The sequence below is a fragment of the Heterodontus francisci genome, chromosome 2, assembly GCF_036365525.1.
Source record: "Heterodontus francisci isolate sHetFra1 chromosome 2, sHetFra1.hap1, whole genome shotgun sequence".
NCBI classification, from domain to species: domain Eukaryota; kingdom Metazoa; phylum Chordata; class Chondrichthyes; order Heterodontiformes; family Heterodontidae; genus Heterodontus; species Heterodontus francisci.
The window spans coordinates 66,322,796-66,343,257 of NC_090372.1; the positions used below are offsets into that span (position 1 = coordinate 66,322,796).

General features: G+C 40.9%; 1 protein-coding gene across 2 annotated transcripts in view; it reads left to right on the plus strand.

Moving 5' to 3' along the window:
- Positions 1-20,462, plus strand: part of LOC137384581 (A disintegrin and metalloproteinase with thrombospondin motifs 16) — a 375,653-nt gene that overhangs the window by 214,475 nt on the left and 140,716 nt on the right. For both annotated transcript variants that reach the window (XM_068058730.1, XM_068058724.1), the window contains one exon: positions 5,861-6,009. In XM_068058730.1, the coding sequence (XP_067914831.1) occupies positions 5,861-6,009 (149 nt within the window). The remainder of the gene's footprint in view (positions 1-5,860; positions 6,010-20,462) is intronic.

Sequence of the window (20,462 nt, forward strand, 5' to 3'; positions counted from 1 at the left end):
ACATATATCTCCTCTCACTGACAGCCTTTGTTAATGCCTTGAGGGGTGTGTCTGAGAATTGTGGAGCTGGCCGTGGATGCCTCCCATTCCACTGCATCTCCTGCTCCATTTCTTCAAGTGTCAAGCCCAACCATGGCTACTGCTCACCTTTTCAAAGGACCGTCGTTCACCGAGTCCCGCCTTCATGCCAGTCCTGACCCTGCTCATTGGGCACCACTCTGACCTCTGTGGGCAATTAGCCCCTTTGCATTTAAAAATAGCCTTGTGGGGTCGGGACCCAGAAATGAACCGAGTGTGGAGTTCCTGAGCCCCGAACGAAAATTCAGGCTCTGGTTTAATTAATGGGAAAATCTTAACCAAGGTGCCATCTCAAGACATGAGAAAATGGTGATGTCCAAAAAAGGTGCGTGTGACAGATAGCAAACTTTGATATGGTATATAGGTGTGTGAAATCCTTGTATGTCTTCATGTTTCTGTCCTTTGGGTACTAGGAGGTATTTACGGAATCAGGCAGTGCATCATTTTCCCTCACTTCTATTTCGTAATCTTGAAATGCACTTCTTCAAAAATCCGAATTGTACATTTGATTACCAACATTATGTTATACACTCTTCTCCCTCTTTACATGTGAAGTGACTGTGACAAAACAGGGATATTTCTATATTTGCCATTCTATTGATGGAGTTAATCTGATTTAAAAGTGGCTTCGGCCAGCTGTATCCATAAGTGAATCCCATTCTTCCTGTGACGGTGATGACTAATTTAAGTTCCTGGTCAGGCCCACCAATCTGTTTGTATTTGTTCAGAAATTAACACAGTCAAAAAAAAGTTGTTTTGACAGGAAAGATGATTTGAAATGTTAGCATCTGCAGATAAATAGACAAATGTATTCACTCTGATTACTAAACTTTTAAGGGGAATAATCTAGGAGATGGTATTATGTTGACAACACCTCACCTCACAAGATATGGGATCTGTTGTACTACCCATTTGATTGTTGACTTCAAAAATCATTTTGAACATGAAAAAATCCTCGTGACATAAATCCCAACTAAGATTCCTTGACCATAAAATTGGGCACCAATGTGCTCTTGTTGCAGACGTTAGGGAAGCCTGAAAGACACAACCTGGTGCGGCCATGCTGCTGGACACTTCCAACATGGCGGTCCATACTGTGCAGAGTGCATGCATGGGAATGCAGTGTATGTACCGATAGCATTCTGGCTGATTTGCATGTTGCTGAAAGCTTGACCACGGAGGTCCACTGTGCTAATCACTCTCAGCTGAACATAAGCTCAGCTGCACAAGGAACCCCCCCAGCAAGTGTTATTTAAATTGACAGGCATCCAACTTGCAGGTGAGGTACTTTTGTCTTACATCTGCTGTGGAGAAGTTTGTAGAAGTACTGCAGCTTGTTTTGGAAGTCTGTTGGTGAACGTCTGGCATGCATTCAGACAGGGCAGGTGTTACGGCCATGTGGTGCGATATGAGTGGTCCCCACTGTTCAACTCCCCACCTGACCGCAGCAAGTGTGTTTTGTTACTCATATCAACAGAGAGTGACAGGTTGTCTTGTAAGTTTAAAAGCAGAAAATCAGGTGGTTATTGATCAATACACCTTATTACGAAATTGTCGCAACGGCATCCACTCATGCATTCCCTCGTCCGCGTGCACACACACACACACACAAACAAGAGACAGATAGAGAGAGAAAAAGGGGAAAGTGATTTTTAGTGGGGGGGGGGGAGGTCACGATAAACCTATTAAATTTATTGAATTATGATTGTAGATTTCTCTCTTGATTGAAAGTTCAGTTGAAGACAGTGGATCACTTCTAGTTCACTGCTGTCTAGTGTAGATGTACGATTCTACAGCAGGGCACGTGCCTTCTGACTTGCTGGAAAACAAGCTGCTGGATGTTGCATCTCTTCTCTTTCTTTCAACCTGGAGTCTCTCTCTCTAGGCTGTCTCTTTTTTAAGGTAAAGCTGTGTTACTTCGTAACACTTTCGTATCTTCCCCATGGTGATCACACAGTGGCCCAGGATATGGCTACTTCACACCTTGTTTGTTTCAGAAAAAGACATTCAATTCTGGAATATTTTAGGATGGGTGTAAGATGGGTGAAATTGACGCCTCTTCTGAGCTTTGAATATTGTTTTCCTTAGTCCCTATCAGACAATTTGAATCCACGAAGGCCAATCCCTTTTGTCTTCGGTGGCCACTTTGGACCATTGTTCACTTTTTAAAATAAAGGCTCATTTTTAAAAGATAGAGTCAGTTTTTTTATAACTCTACAGATTTAGTCCATAATTTGTATCATCAAACTTCCTGTGTGCGTGACACCACCCCAAAAAGGGAAAACATTAAATTCCTTGTATTTCATTTTTATGTTGTTTGATTTTTGGGTTTAGAAAGAAAAAAAACAGTAAGAAGGTTTAGTGTTGCCCCACTGTACACATTCATTTCATTCACTGCTCCATCTTACAACTGCTGCAGTTTATAGCAACCATTTCAGGCTCAAGTTTAAGATTTTCATCATCCTTCCTTTGGATGAGGTACTGTTTTTAAATAAATTGCATTTCTTTTGGTTACGTGTTCTCAAACGGGGTTGTAGTTTCTCTTGCACCAGTTTGTACTACTTTAGGAACATTAAGCTCCATAAACATGAGCTTGTTGGTGAAGCTTGTAGTATGGGATCAATAACCAGGGGGCATAGATTGAAGGTAAGGGGCAGGAGGTTTAGAGGGGATTTGAGGAAAATATTTTCATCCAGAGGGTGGTTGGAATCTGGAACACACAACCTGAAGGGGTGGTAGAGACAGGAACCATCAAACATTTAAGAAGTATTTGAATGAGCACTTGAAACGCCATAGCATACAAGGCTACAGGCCAAGTGCTAGAAAATGGAATTAGAATAGATAGGTGCTTGATAGCCGACACAGGCACAATGGGCTGAAAGGCCTGTTTCTTTGCTGTATAACTCTATGACTCTATGCAAATTTCTGTTACTGCTGGTTGCAAGGTTCCCTGTCTGTAAAAGCTTTAACCCCTTAACTACTGCTTCCATAATACATGGCTTTAACCATTCAGGTTCTGGCACATTAATAGTTCTTATTTCTAGGGTAATAGTGGGTGATACATAGTTTTATAGCCCCTGCAATAGATCTGGGATTTCTTCTTGCCCCTTGTTCTTGCAGAATTCTGACTCTAAATTGTTGGGTTTGATTAGTTTTGGATTTGGAACCTGATAGTTTGATTCATCAGTGGGTAGATCCAAACTGACCTCACTTTTAGTTTTCTTATGAATTTTCCTGAGTGTGGTTCACTTTAGGGTATTGTTACGACCAGGTGAGAAGGGGTCTAGGGGTTCCCTCTCAGCCTTTCCCTGGTTTAACTGTAGCAAGGTTTAATTTTAAAAACACTGTGTTTTAGCTGCCCCTTAGTGAATCCATGTTCACCGCTTTCCAGTTGTAAGGCAAAGAAATCAATTAAACAGGTTTTCTTAGATTTAAACAAGAAAGGTGGAAGTTTATTCATCTTAAACTTTAATTCGGTTAACAATTACGAATTTGCAACGCAACCACGCTAGCATGCTTACGTGGTAAACACACATGCAGATAGAGTCAGAAAAGTAGAAGGAAGGGGAAAAGTTTGAGGCAATATCTGGATTGTAGTTACAGTCCTTTGAGTTTGATGTGAGTCTTTGGTTGCTTTAAGTCTTGCTATTCCTTTGGGGCCCAGTGCACACTTTAACTTGTTCCAATGTAGGAGTCTTTTCTCTCTTGAGGTTTACGTGTCTTCAGTGGGTCCAGAGGCTTGTAAGAAAGCGAGAGAGAGCCAGCCAGGAGAGAGGTTGTTTTGTTCCAGGTTCAGTTGCACTCTCTGCAGTCTGACCAAACTGCCCTGTGAGCACAATTTAAAACTCCAAGTTGGCCATCAGGTTAGTCATGTGACTAACTGTTTAAACAAACTCCTGCGTTTGTGGATTTCAAAGTTCTCGGTGGTGCGGGGGGGGGGTGGGGGGGGCGGTGTGGTGTAGTGCTGTCTCTTACCCCGACAAGATGTGGATCACCATTGTCCAGCCCAATCTCTGTTAATTGAATCAGTGAGCAATTCTGTTGTGTCTCTTCGTACACAAATATCCTCCAGCCAGCTGTTGGTAATCTCTTTTTAAGCAAGTAATTTCTTCACTCCAGCAACAGTTTAAAATTAATGTTCATATGACAAAATTAATATGCCTCATTCTTGGCAGGTGGTGGTCTTCATGACAGTAAGTTACCTTCCCTTTTCCTTTTACTTCAGAGATAGGTTTTTCCATAATCTACCCCATGCCCTCTGGGACACTAGTGCTCACAGGTGGTTGTCCAGCTTCCACTGCACTCCCCTGTGGCACTTCAACTAGGTGAGGCATCTCCCTCATTCTTGGCTTTCCTGTTTAGGAACTTCCCTCATCTCTAGTTAAATCTTTAAAAAAACAGTTTCAGCTAACCATATCTCTGGTGCTTTTCCTTCAACCTTTGCAGCTTTTATCTTAACTTCTTTAAATCTTCTTGGCTCTATCTGGGCCTTTTAAAATTCTTCTGGCTCTATCATCCTCTGTGGAATTTTTGGGACTTCACCAGCCCTCTGCAGCTGTACAGAATTTTTAATGTTCCCTTCAGTTTCTCTAGTCTCCATGGACTGTTGTGGACCCAATAGAAGGAGCATTTGGCAGTAATATAACATCATCCTGAATGTTCTTAGTGATGCTGGATGCATCAGGCTCTGTTGCAGCTGGACCCAAGATGTGCAACACCATCTCATCCATCGGGCACAGGATGATGACATGCCCTGCCTCTGCCAGCACTGCTTGGCTCCCTTCTACTGTGTACTGCAAGAGAGAGGGCAGAATGCCATTGATTATGTAGCACTGTATTTGCTTGATGTAAAAAAAGTGATGGAAGATGGTAGGGAATCAGATGAAGGGATGAGGTGCATAACTCACTGAAAAGTTGTTAATATCACAAGGAAAGCATAGCCTAGAATTTGGATTGTGCCTAATTTGGAGATCCTAGTGCAGCATATGCTGCACCCAAATAATAAGGCCAATGGGAGGACCATGGCAACTTAGTCTGCTGACCTCATTGCTTATTACTGGTTCTAAGCACCAGTCACTGGTCCAGAGGTAGCTCACTGGTCCTAGGGAGGCATCAAGATCGGCATGCTCAGATGTTTTTCAAGATCATTAAAAGTCAGGGGGACAGCGCTTCCTGGCTCCACAATAAGTTGTTTCTTTTTTTTTTAAATGTTCAAACTTATCTTTCCAATGGTGAAATTTTTAACAACTACTGGTTTAGCGGCCAAGCGCCTGAGGAAAATTACCATAGCACATGCACATGCATGCTGTGGTCAGGTGCAATCAGATTTGCAAAGGAGGCCTTGAGCAGCTGTTAAGCCTTTGCATGAGCAAATGGAGATCTAACGCTTGCTTTAGTATGCACCCTGGAAGCATTGGGAGGAGCCTTAACCATTACAGCGGGCAGCACGTTTCCAGCCCACCATATTGGACTATTAAATACCCATTTTACAACTGTAAAATGAGCACAGAAGGATCCAATCTCTAAGCCATATATCTTGACTCGCATGAGGAAAATTGCAGGAGATCTGATAGTACATTAAATAAAAGTGAAGTAAGAGCCTAATCCACGAAATTATCTGCAACTGATTTTACTTGTGACCCTTAGGAACATAGTCAAATTAAATATTAATATTGTCTTATAGTTAAATCACTAATTGGCAAAACAGAATGTATTGCTAAATATGCTAATTATGTAATTATTTAGCTAGTTCTCAATTTTACTACCTTTTTTTGCAATACAGTGGTGCCGTCGTGGACAGTGTGTGAAACATGGGGATTCAGGACCAAAACCTATAAATGGTCGCTGGTCAAACTGGTCAATGTGGTCACCTTGTTCAAGGACTTGTGGAGGAGGAGTAACAAACAGAGAACGCCAGTGCACAAACCCAAGGTAAAGCAATACGCTATATTGTCAGTGTTTCTTTTACATGGCATCTTGAGAATTTAATGGCCTGGAAATTCTATGTGAGTTCTCCCAATTTCTCACTGCAAGTTCAGCTGGAGATCAATGGAATCAGTGTAAATGGCTGAAAGTGGAATTCTGGCAGGAGGTTGGGAGAACCCACAAATGTAACATTGCAAAGGCTAGTGAAAACTGACAAGTAAAACATTTGTAGTTTAAAGCTCAGTCCTGCTCCCTGTTACCATTCACTAATGAGAAATATTTTCAGGTTTTTCAAGTTTTAATTAACAAAGTAATATAAATCTTAGACTTCAGCAAGACTAGATCAACATGCATGTAAAATATCTTGGCAATCAAAAGGCATACCAGAAGTATAGTTGCCGTAGCTTCTTCAAAAAGTTCAACTGAAAAATCTTTTCCAGTCATTTTATGAAATTGAATGATTTTTAATGGAGTGTGGAGTTAGAGGGCTATATTTTATGGGCCCCTCTGAGACAGAGTTGGAGGCAGAGAGGGCCCATAGAATTGCAGCGGGGACGGGTGCGGAGGACCTGTCACCACCCATTCGCCAAGCTATTTTGATGGGAGCGGGATAGGCCAATGATGGCCTTCCCGGCCAGAGGCCAACTCAGGCCCTTAAGTGGTCTATTAACAGCCACTTAAGGGCCTCTTCCCGCTACAGCTGGGATCTGAGGAATTCAGATGTTTACCATAAGGATGAAATTCTAAAAACTTTTATAAACATCATCTGAACTCATCAGTTAAAATCTGTAATGTAATCTTAACCAGTCTGTGGAATATTAAGTTGAATAGTATTCTTCAGAATGTTCAGTGTTTTTTGCTGTTTACCTAGAGCAATCTAGTCTCTGTGCAATGTCCAGTAATGTTCAAAAAGGATTACTGCAATAATTCATGCAGATATTACTGAAGGTTTATTAAAAAATAATTCCATAGATTACAAGGTAATTCCATACACTTTATAAATTATGGCATAATGATATTGATTAATACCACTGCATGTCCACTGATATGTAGTTGAAGTCAAGTGTGCTTTTTATTTTAATATTGTTTTTACAATCCCCAGTGATCTAGTAACTCAAAATGTAATACCTAACTTGGCTAGAAAGTTGAGAATTAGATCCAAGAGGTTCAACTTGCCTTGATCAGGATGTTCAGTATGTTCATGACCAGGCTGTGGAAATGCATGCCTCCAGGTTGCCCGGTGCCAGGTTTCGTGATATCTGCTTGGGTTGGAGAGGAACTTGTAGTGAGAGGGGGAGGATCCAGTTGTTGTGGTCCACGTGGGTACCAATGGCATAGATAGGACTAGGAAAGAGGTTTTGCTTCAGGATTATGAGCATCTAGGGGCTAAATTAAAAAGCAGAACCACAGAGATAATAATCTCTGGATTACTACCTGAGCCACAAGCAAATTGGAGTAGGGTAAATAAGATTAGAGAGTTAAATGCGTGTCTCAAAGATTGATGTGAGAGAAATGGGTTTTGATTCGTGGGGCACTGGCACCAGTACTAGGGAAAGTTGAGCTCTAACATTGAGATGGTCTTCATCTCAACCATGCTGGGACCATTGTTCTGGCGAGTTATATAACTAGGGTGGTACAAAGGGCTTTAAACTAAAGAGTTGGGGGGAGGGATCACATGAGGGGAGATATGGTAAACTAAAGAGAAAGGACAAAGCAATAGAGCAGGGTAGAAATATGGGTAATGATAACCAGAGTGTGGCAGGAAGGGACAAGAGAGTATAAACAGAAGAGTGCATCAACAGATAAGGCCAGAGTTGGTAAAAAGACAGAACTGAAGGCTCTGTATCTGAATGCAGGCAGCATTCATATCAAAACGGGTGAATTGACAGCAGAAATAGAAATAAATATGTATGACCTTATAGCCATTTCAGAGACGTGGTTGCAAGGTGACCAAGGCTGGGACCTGAATTTTCAAAGGTATTTGACATTTTGGAAGGACAGGAGCTAGGAAAAGGTGGTAGGGTAGCTCTGTTAATTAAGGATGATATTAGTACAGTAGTGAGAGATTACCTTAATTCAGAAGATTAAGATGTAGAATCAGTTTGAGTAGAGATAAGAAATAAGAAAGGTAACAAGTCACTTGTGGGAGTGGCTTATAGGCCCCCTAACAGTAGCTACACTGTAAGATAGAATATACAGAAAGAAATAATGGGGATTTTTAAGAAAGGTATTGCAATAATCATGGGTAATTTTAATCTTCGTATAGATTGAACAAATCAGATTGGCAAAGGTAGCGCGGAAGATGAGTTCATAGAGTTCATATTCAGGACAGTTCTTAGAGCAGTATATTCTACAGACAACTAAGCAGCAGGCTATTTTAGATCTGGTAATGTACAATGAGATGGGATTAATTAATGACCTCATAGTAAAGGAGCATCTAGACAACAGTGATCATAGCGTGGTTGAATTTCACATTCACTTTCAGGATGAGAAGTGTGGGTCTAAGACTAGTGTCTTAAACTTAAGTAAAGGCAATTACAAGGGTATGAGGACACAGTTGGCTAAAGTGAACTGGGAAAATAGATTAAAAGGTAGGATAGTAGAGAAGCAGTGGCCGACATTTAAGGAGATGTTCTATTGAGAAAGAAAGACTCTGAGAAGGATGCACCATCTGTGGCTAACTAAGGGAGTTAAGAATAGTATAAAGTTGAAAGAAAAAGCACATAATACTGCAAAGATTAGTGGTAGGTCAGAAGATTGAACAGATTTTAGAAACCAGCAAAGAATGACTAAAAAAAGATGAGGGAGAAATTAGAGTATGAGAGAAAGCTAGCTAGAAATATAAAAACAGATAGTAAGGGCTTCTGCAAGTATTTTAAAAGGAAAAGAGTAACTAAAGCTATCCTTCTGTAATGTCATCCTTAATTAACAGAGCTACCCCACCCTCTTCTCCTACCTCCTGTCCTTCCGAAATGTCAAATACCCTTGAGTGTTAGTCCCTTGCAGGATGAGACTGGGCAATTAGTAATAGGAAACGGAAATGGCAGAAGCGTTGAACAGATATTTTGAGTCTGTCTTCACTGTAGAAGACACAAAAAAAATCCCAAGAATACTTGAAAATCAAGAGGTAAAAGGTAGGGAGGAACTTAAAACAATCACAATCACAATCACGAGGGAAAAGGTACGAAGAAAACGATTAGAGCTAAGGGCTGACAAGTCCCCGGGACCTGATGGCCTGCATCCTAGGGTCTTAAAAGAGGTGGCTGCAGACATAGTAGATGCATTGGTTGTGATCTTCCAAAATTCTATAGATTCTGGAATGGTCCCAGGGGATTGGAAAAATCACACATATAACACCTCCATTCAAAAAAAGAGGGAGAATGAAAGCAGGAAACTATAGGCCAGTTAGCCTAACATCTGTCATTGGGAAAATGCGAGAATCCATTATTAAGGAGGTAATAGCAGGATATTTAGAAAATCATAATACAATCAGGCAGAGTCAATATGGTTTTGTGAAAGGGAAATCATGTTTGTCTGATTTATTAGAGTTCTTTGAGGAAGTAACAAGCAAGTTGGATAAAGGGGAACCTGTAGATGTGGTGTACTTGGATTTTGAAAAGGCATTCGATAAGGTGCCACATCAAAGGTTACTGCACAAAATAAGAGCTCATGGTGAGGGGTTAACATAATGGACAGAAGATTAGTTAGCTAACAGGAAGCAGAGAGTAGGAATAAATGGGTAATTTCCAGGTTGGCAAGCTGTTACTAGTAGAGTGCCACAGGGATCAGTGCTGGGGCCTCAACTATTTAGAATCTATATCAATGATGTGGATGAAGGGACCGAATGTATGGTAGCTAAATTTGCTGATGACACTGATAGGTAGGAGAGTAAGCTGTCAAGAGGACATAAAGAGTTTACAAAGGGATTTAGATAGGTTAAGTGAGTGGGCAAAAAATTGGCAGATGGGAGTATGTGAGAAAATGTGAATCTGTCCACTTTGGCAGGAAGAATAAAATGCAGTATATTCTTTGAATGAAGAGAGACTGCAGAACTCTACGGTACAGAGGGATCTGGTGTCCTGGTACATGAATCACAAAATGTTAGTATGCAGGTACAGCAAGTGATTAGGAAGGCAAATGGCATTTTGCCATTTATTGCAAGGGGCATTGAGTATAAAAGTAGGGAAGTGTTGCCTTAGTTATACCGCATCTGGAGTATTGTGTACAGTTTTGGTCTCCTTACTTAAAGGATATAATTGCATTGAAAGCAGTTCAAAGAAGATTCACCTGACTGATTCCTGGGAGGAAGGAGTTATCTTATGAGGAAAGGTTGAGCAGGTTGGGCCTATATCCATTGGAGTTTAGAAGAATGAGAGGCGATCTTATTGAAACATATAAGATCCTGAGGGCTCAACAAGGTGGATGCTGAGAGGATGTTTCCCCTTGTGAGGGAATCTAGAACTAGGGGACTCTTCTTTGGCCTCCTTGTCTCGAGAGACAATGGGTAAGTGCCTAGAGGTGGTCAGTCGTTTGTGGTGCAGCACCTGGAATGCCTATAAAGGCCAATTCTAGAGTGACAGACTCTTCCACAGGCGCTGCAGATAAAATTGGTTGTCGGGGCTGTTACACAGTTGGCTCTCTCCTTGCACTTCTGTCTTTTTTCCTGCCAACTGCTAAGTCTCTTCGACCCGCCACTCTTTAGCCCCACCTTTATGGCTGTCCGCCAGCTCTGGCGATCACTGGCAACTGACTCCCACGACTTGTGATCAATGTCGCAGTACTTCATGTCGCGTTTGCAGACGTCTTTAAAGTGGAGGCATGGGCGGCCGGTGGGTCTGATACCAGTGACGAGCTCGCTGTACAATGCATCCTTGGGGATCCTGCCATCTTCCATGTGGCTCACATGGCCAAGCCATCTCAAGCGCCGCTGACTCAGTAGTGTGTATAAGTTGGGGATGTTGGCCGCCTCGAGGACTTCTGCGTGGTCCTGTCACCTGATGCCAAGGATTCTTCGGAGGCAGCGAAGATGGAATGAGTTGAGACGTCGCTCTTGGCTGACATACGTTGTCCAGGCCTCACTGCCATAGAGCAAGGTACTGAGGACACAGGCTTGAAACACTCGGACTTTTGTGTTCCGTGTCAGTGCACCGTTTTCCCACACTGTCTTGGCCAGTCTGGACATAGCAGCGGACGCCTTTCCCATACGCTTGTTGATTTCTGCATTGAGAGACAGGTTACTGGTGATAGTTAAGCCTAGGTAGGTGAACTCTTGAACCACTTCCAGAGTGTGGTCGCTGATATTGATGGATGGAGCATTTCTGACGTCCTGTCCCATGATGTTCGTTTTCTTGAGGCTGATGGTTAGGCCAAATTCATTGCAGGCAGCCGCAAACCTGTCGATGAGACTCTGCAGGCACTCTTCAGTGTGAGATGTTAAAGCAGCATCGCCAGCAAAGAGAAGTTCCCTGATGAGGACTTTCCGTACTTTGGACTTCGCTCTTAGACGGGCAAGGTTGAACAACCTGCCCTCTGATCTTGTGTGGAGGGAAATTCCTTCTTCAGAAGACTTGAACGCATGTGAAAGCAGCAGGGAGAAGAAAATCCCAAAGAGTGTGGGTGCGAGAACACAGTCCTGTTTCACGCCACTCAGGATAGGAAAGGGGTCTGATGAGGTGCCGCCATGTTGAATTGTGCCTTTCATATTGTCATGGAATGCGGTGATGATTGTTGTTAAGAAATACTGGTTGTTAAGAAAAAAATGCAGTCATGACACTAAGTAATATGCCAGCAGACAGAGTTATAATTTTACTCTTGAGTAGTGACAATTCAAGGTTTGTAACCTTAGGGAAAATATTTTACATAGAATTTACAGCACAGAAACAGGCTATTTGGCCCAACTGGTCTGTGCCATTATTGATCCTCCACACGAGCCTTCTCCCACCCTACTTCATCTAACCCTGTTAATCTAATCCTTCTATTCCATTCTCTCTCATACTTATCGATCTTCCCCTTGAGTATAAAATATGAATTTTTGTTCAGTATTTTCAGTTTTTGGGTAGATTGAATTTATGAATGAATAACTAGATTGGTTGTGGTACTAATTGGATATTTTGACCTGCGAGAGATTAAGGAAGAAAGGCCATCCAGCATAAGTTGTATGATTCTTGAACCCTTTGACAGAACATTATGATCAATGACCTTTGATTGATCTTCAGTGAATCATTCACAAGCAAATCACAAGATAAATGTAGGTGGATAACAGCATTTGATAGATCTTAGCTCAAAAATCCAGACATTCAATAGAATTTAGTAAAGGAGATGATGGAATTTGATTGAATTGACAAATAATTAATGGAGAACATGACTCTATGTGCTGGGGCCTCTCCAAACTATATTGAAATGTCTCCTATCTGGCAAAAGAAGTCCTTTTAACTGTGGGGATTAAGATCGAGAATCACAATTAGCAAAAGAGCAGCAGGTTTAGCCATAAAATCTGTTTCTATGCTCATATTCTTCATCTAATGAATCCCTCACATAAAATCTGACATTATACCTTTCACTTACAGCTCTCTGGCTGCTGGAGGAACCCTGTAAGATAGCTTATTTGGGCTTTCTACTCTTCGAAACCTAAATGTTGCTCTCACCATCTTTTTCTTTATTTTAATAACATTGACCAATTACTTCAGTTTTCCACTTGGTGAGTTAGTTCCACAGGATTCTGTTAGCCTTACTGGAAGGTATCTAGTCAATCAAGATATTCCAACTATAATAATCATTTGGCACCTCTCACTTGCCATGAGAGCTAATTAAAAAGAGAAGTAACAATGCAAGAACATGAATGCATCTCTATAGAGCTGGAAACTGTAGGAAATTCAGAGCAGTGAACTTGCACACTCTGATTCGCGGACATGACCATGTTGAATGTTGAAAAGCTGCTCATTTATAGATCCATAGTCAATGCCCAATTCATAGATCCATGACATTAGAAAGAAAAAAAATTGCTTTATGTGTGTAATCAACATCAATCCTTTTTTGAATTTGTAATGATTAATTTAAATATCTATTGCTTGAGATTTTCCATTCTCCCTGGGGCAGAAGGAACTACACAGCTGAGGAGTACATCAAAACTTTTCAGTTGTTTAAGATGCCTGTTCACAGCACTGCTCTGCTAATTAAAGTGCAGGTGAATTTAGCATAGTGGAATGTTTAAAAGCCGTCTCCTACCAACCTTGACACCGCATCAGTCAAAACAAGAACTGCAGCAAAATCCACATTGACCAAGCATTGTACCAATGAATCTAGCTGGCCCTTCATTCAGTGTACTCCAGCTGAGCAGCTGGACTAATGCTTACCTATTTCAAATTCTCATCCTTGTTTTCAAAATGCTCCAAGGCCTTGTCCCTCCCTATCTCCGGAACCCCTTCCAGCCCTACAAGCTTCTGAGATCTATTGAGGTATTTAAATAATGTTATTGATGTTTAACAGGCTCCAAAACATGTTTAACATTAAGTGGTTGAGGGTGATTAGGTCTGCTGTATCTCTAGTATATGGAAAATCATTAAGATGTTAAAAATGACTGACCAGTTATTCCTTGTAAAATGAAAATCATCCAAATGCAACCAGACCAAGCATATCTACCATAGGGAGGGTTGAGTTGTTCTAAAGGGGGATTTGAAGTCAAAGTATGTTTCTGCTTAATTAGAGCGGCACGGAAGCAAGAATAAGTCCTCAGTTTGGATAAGCATAGACAGAATTATATAAGATGGTAAACTCACAGTGGTTTATTTCATGTCGGCGTTCAGTTTTGTATCCGCTTTCCTCTAATGATGGCAATTATGAGAGCGCATTTATGTCCTACAGTTTATTTCAATAACAGCTGTCAAATTGAACCAATCTGGAGTCACCAGTGCAGGAAATATTTCTGCCATCCGAGTATGCAATTGTGCCCAGGCTGCAATGTGGTGTTTCAGGGTCAGGCAACTTCTGATAAGTTTCCAGACTGTCCTCATTAATGAGTCCTATTGAAACCAGTGGAACCACTAAGATATTCGGACAACTTCTCATAACTGGCATCAAACAGAGATATTTGGAGAAGGATATCTGAAATGTTGGGTCTCAGCAAAATAATAGGTCCAGCACTGTTTCAATACTGGAATAGAATCATAGAATGGTCATAGCACAGAAGGAGGCTGTTTGGCCTGTCGTATCTGTGCTGCCTCTCTGCAAGAGCAATTCACCTAGTCCCACTCCACTGCCTTTTCCCCGTAGCCCTGCAAATTTTTTCTCTTCAGGTAATTATCCAAACCTCTTTTGAAGGCCTTGATTGAATCTGCCTCCACCACACTTTTAGGCAGTGCATTCCAGATCTTAACCACTCACTGTCTAAAAACGCTTCTCCTCATGTCACTGTTGCTTGTTTTTACCAACCATCTAAATCAGTGTCCTCTGGTTCTTGATCCTTCCTTGTCCTTGTCCTTGGGAACAGTTTCTCCCAATCTACTCTGTCCAGATCCCTCATGATTCTTAACACCCCTATCAAATCTGCTCTTAATCTCTTCTCCAAGGAGAACAGCCCCAGCTTCTCCAACTTATCCACATAACTGAAGTTCCTCATCCCTGGAACCTTCTCATGAATCTTTTCTGCACCCTCTCTAATGCCTTCACATCCTGCCTGAAGTGTAGTGTCCAGAACTAGACACAAGACTCCAGCTAAGACCAAACTAGTGTTTTATACAGGCTTATCATAGCTTCCTTGTTTTTGTATTCTGTGCTCTATTTATAAAGCCCAGGATCCCATATGTTTTATTAACTGCTTTCTCAACCTGCCCTGCAACCTTCAATGATTTGTGCAGGTGTACCCCAGGTCCCTCTGCTCTAACACCCCTTTAGAATTCTACCCTTTATTTTATATTGCCTCCTTCGACCAAAATGTATCACCTCACACTCTCTGCATTAAATTTCATCTGCCACTTGTCTGCCCATTCCACCAGTTTCCTCTTGAAGTTTATCATTATCCTCATCATGGTTCACAATATTTCCAAGTTTTGTCATCTGCAAATTTTGAAATTCTGCCTTGTATACCCAAGTCTAGGTCATTAATATATATCAAGAAAAGTAGGGGTCCCAATACCAACCTCTGGGAAACCCCACTATATATCTTTCTCCAGTCCGGAAAAAAAACTGTTCACCACTATTCTCTCGTCGCTCAGCCAGTTTTGTAAATATGCTGCTGCTATCCCTTTTATTCCATGGGTTTTAACTGTGCTGACAAGCCTGTTATTTGGCACTTTATTAAATGTCTTTTGTCCATGTACACCACATCAACTGCATTATCCTCAGTAACCCTTTCTGTTACCTCATCAAAAAATCCGTTAAACACGATTTGCCCTAAACAAATTTATGCTGGCTTTCCTTAATTAATCCACATTTGTCTGTGACTGTTAATGTTGTCCAGAATTATTGTTTCTAAAAGCTTTCCCACCACCAGCATTACATTTACTGGCCAGTAGTTGCTGCCCTTATCCTTTCACCCTTTTTTGACTAATAGTGTAATATTTGCAATTCTCCAGACCTTTATCTAAGAAGACTATGGTCAGTGCCTCTGCAATTTCCACCCTTATTTCTCTAAGTACCTTGGATGCATTACATCAGTCCTGGTGACTTATCAACTTTACATACAACCAGCCTATCTAATAACTCCTCTTTATCGATTTTTAGCCCATCAGTGTCTCAACTACCTCCTTTTTCACTATGACTTGGGCAGCATCTCCTTCCTTGATGAAGACAGATGAAAAGTACTCATTTAGTAACTCAGCCATGCCCCTTGCCTCCATGTATAAATCCCCTTTTAGGTCCCTAATCATTCCCACTCCTCTTTCTGCCACCATTTTACTATTTATGTCTATAGAAGACTTTTGAATTTCCTTTTATATTAGCTGCCAGTCTCTTCTCATACTCTCTCTTTGCTTTTCTTATTTGTTTTTTCACTTCCCCTCTAAACCTTCTATACTCTGCCTGATTCTCACTTGTATTAATCCACCTGACATCTGTCATATGCATCCTTTTGCTGTTTCATCTTACTGTGTATCTCTTTCATCATCCAGGGAGTTCTAGATTTGTTTGCCTACCTTTCCCCCCTCATGGGAATATACCTTGACTGTACCCGAACCATCTCCTCTTTAAAGCCAGCCCATTGCTCCGTTACAGTTTTGCGTGCCGATCTTTGATTCCAATTTAGCTGGACCATATTTGTTTTCACCCCATTGAAGTTGGCCCTCCCCTCATTAATTATTTTTGCTCTGAATTGCTCATTGTCCTTTTCCATAGCCAACCTATTTCTAGGTGATCACTGTCCCCTAAATGTTCCCCTACTAACACTTGATTCACTTGGCCCACCTCATTCTCCGGAACCAAATCCAACAATGCCTCCTTCTTCATTAGACTGGAAATATACTGATGTGGAAAATTCTCCTGAACACACCCCAGAAACTTTTTCCCCCTCTCTGCCCTTTACACTATTACTATCCCATTATATATTTGGATAATTAAAGACCCCCATATTACTATTCTATAATTCTTGCACCTCTCTATAATTTCCTTGCAAATTTGTTCCTCTATATCTTCCCTATAGAAAACCCCAGGATTTTAATGGTATGTCTATTGTTTCTTACTTCTAACCAAATAGATTCTGTCTTTGACCACTCAAGGATGTCCTTTCTCTCCAGCACTGTAATGTTCTCTTCTTTATCAAGGCTGATAAAAGGTCACTGACCTGAAATGTTAACTCTGCTTCTCTCCCCACAGATGCAGCCAGACCTGCTGAGTATTTCCAGCATTTTTTGTTTTTACATCATATTTCCATGTGGCTATCTGCATCTGCAGCTCACCAACCTTATTGACCAAACTCCACGCATCCACATACATGCACAGTAAACCTAATATAGACGTTATTACATTCCTTCTTCCTCTGACCCCACCTAATACCTTACTATTTCCTATTCTAATGATATCTGTCTCTCCCAATTCTCTGAGTGCTGTGATTTTCCTGTCTAATGTTTCCTCCTGGTTCCCACACCCCACCAAGTTAGTTTAAACCCTTCCCAATAGTATAAGCAAATCGCCCCGCAAGGACATTGGTCCTAGATCTGTTTAGGTACAACCCATCTGACCTGCACTGGTCCCATCTCCCCCAAAACTGGTCCCAATGTCCCAGGAATCTGAAGCCCTCTTTCCTGCACCATCTCTTCAGCCACACATTCATTTGCTCTATCCTCCTATTTCTATAGTCACTTATACATGGTACTGGGAGTAATCCGGAGCCAACTACTTTTGAGGTCCTGCTTACTAGTTGCTTACCTAGCTCCCTAAACTCTGCCTGCAGGACCTCATCCCTCTTTCTACCTATGTTGTTGATACCAATATGGACCATGACCGCTGGCTGTTCACATTCTCCCCACCACACCCCCTCAGAGTTCTCTGCAGCTATTCAATGGAATCCTTGACCCTGGCACCGGGGAGGCAACATGCCATCCTGGATTCACGTCTGCGGCCATAGAAATGTCTGTTTGTTCCCCTAACTGTCAAATTCCCTATCACCGTTGCTTTTCCAATCTTCCTCCAACACCCACCCCCCCCACCCCCACCCAGTGCAGCTGAGCCAGCTATGGTGCCGTGGACTTGGTTCTGGCTGCACGCCCCAGAGTAACCATCACTCTCATCAGTATAATACTGGTTGGAAAGTGAGATGCACTCAGGGGACTTCTGCATTACCTGTCTGGTCCTCCTTGACTGCCTGGCAGTCATCCATTCTCTCTCTGCCTGCATACCCTTAAGCTGTGTAGTGACCACATTTATAAATGTGTTGTCCACAAAACTCTCAACCTCTCTGATGTGCCGCAGTGATGCCAGCTGCTGCTGAAACTCTGAAACCCAAAAGAAGTGTACATATTCTTATACTTTTTCCAGATGAAGGTGAGGAGATTACTTTGAATAGAAACTACTCCCCCTAGATTTCCCTTTTCCTTTAAGCTGTAATCAGTGAGGAACTGATATGCTGTTCAGACACACACCTAAGAGTTAATTGTTTCCACTTTCCTGCTGTCAGGATAATAGTTCTTATATTGGTTTAGTGTTATTCTCAGAAGATTCATAACCTGAAGTTTCTTCCCTGGACAACTTAACAAATCAAGGAATCTCAAATGTTAAGAAATAGTTGAAAAAAAATCTTGAAACAGCAAACATAGAATATTTTAATTGGGATAGAATGTAATATCTCATAACATGTTTACTGAAATCGTTATGAAGTTCATTCCTTCTGGATGACCACTACTATTATAAACTATGGCTACTCTTTTCTGGAATCTGTAGTTACTCTCCCATAGAAATCTAATTGGTATATAAAAATCTCAAAGCTATGATTCTCCCCTGTACTATTGACTAGCACAATACAAGAGATTTGTTGGTGGAAACTTTGGACAATTATTAATATATTTAAAATAAGTGTTGAAATTAAACCAGTTTTCCTACCTAATTTGGTGTTAATCAGCAGATCTGCTGAAATGTCCTTAATTATGTAGTTTAAGATTGAGATCCTGCAATGAACTTTTTGTTCGCAAGTCACAGTGACCTCCCATTTGAATCATTTGGTAGAATTTCAGAAATTACAATGGCCAGAAATTGGTGGAATTGTCACATCTCGTGGCAAGCAACTTTAATTGGATTTTTATCCTCGCCATACAGATCACAATGTATTTGCTTCATAAATTGTTGGAAATGCCAAGTTATAAAGGCACAGCAATGTCATTGTCGTATCTGAGAGCTCATCAATGTCTTGCCCAATGGCCTATCGTCTTAACCAATGAAATTTAAGGATAGAAATAGAACCAGAGTGAATGAAGAAGGAGTAAATTAGAGTCAAATTAGCTATGGAAAAAGAAATAGAGAGGGAAGTAAAGAGAATGAATTAAGAGAGATAGAGAAGAGACAAAAAGGAAAAGTAAGAAAAAATATAAAAAGAATAAACAGAAGAGGATATGGTAACCCAGTTATGTTTGGGAATTGTTACATTAGTCCTTGAGAGCTTAAGTGAATGTTGTGCAAAATTACAAACATTCATACTCTTATACTGAATCCCAAAATTATTTACTGAAGAAATCTTGTCTAATTTGCATTTCTGAGCAGCTTTGCATCCTGAAAATTGTTGTGTTCTGACACGAATGGAAGTGAATGCCAAAACTGGCACAAAAATATTGCTAAGACAGATTAAAAATAAAATTTTAAAACCTCTCTGATCAATTCACTGTTGAATTGCTGGACAATTTGTACTGCTCCACCGTTAGCTTTACCAAAACTATAAAAGTTGTAATATTTCCATTGAAATTAATCAGAATGTCATGAATTTGCCAGATTTGTACTGAAAAAAACAATTAATCTCACGACTGCCAGTTTGTGCATGAGACTCCATGTCTTCAGTGTTTCCTTTCTGATCCTTTATGGCTGAGTTTCATGTCAGGACCATAATTCATATAACTAATAGAGTCCCTATAATATGAATTACCAGCTGTAATTGGCAGTGGTGAGATCAATTTGCATTTATGGTGCAAATCTGCCAATTTTATGACATGCTGTCAATTTTAATGGAGAGGCTGCAACTTCTTTGTTTTTAGTGAGGCTAATGGTGAAATGGAATTGTCCAATACTTTGTGGAGAATTGGAATTCGACATGTCTCTGACACAAATTCCTCGCTAATTTAGGAAGTAATAATTGTGAGTGCAGTGAACTGGCTGTTATTTTTCCAGCAATTTCTGGGACAATGACATTCCAGTCCATCAATTACTATACCAATAAAATAATTTTTGTGTGAATTTATATTTGAATGAATGTGGGTAGGTATATAATACAGACAGAATACATTTAAAAAAAAAACAAATTTTCCTCAATCGTCATGCTCTTTTACATTAAATCCAGTTTCGGGAAAGCATTGTCAAACTGAGAAGGGATCCTCCACTCTCCTTTGGAAGCTGAATATTGAAATAGAGACCTGGTCTTCTGCTCTTGGACTGTATTGAGCATCTTGGCATTGTCTATGTTGGGCTTTGGAAGGGGGAAAGGGAAAGGGTTTTTGAGGGACTTGGAAATTGACAGAGTCATTCCTATGCTTGTATAATAGAATGGTACAGTGCAGAAGGAGGCCAATCAGTTCATCATGCCTGTGCCCGATCTTTGAAAGAGCTATTCAATCAATCCCACTCCCCTGGTCTTTCCCATAGCCCTGAAAAGTTTCCCCTTTCAAATATTATTGAATCTGCTTCCACCACTCTTTCATGCAGTGCATTCCAGATCACCATAACTCACTGCATAAAAAATGTTTTTCTCTGGTCACCTCTGGCTCTTTTGCCAATTATTTTGAATCTGTGCCCTCTGGTTACAGCCCCTTCTGCTACTGGAAACAGTTTCTCCT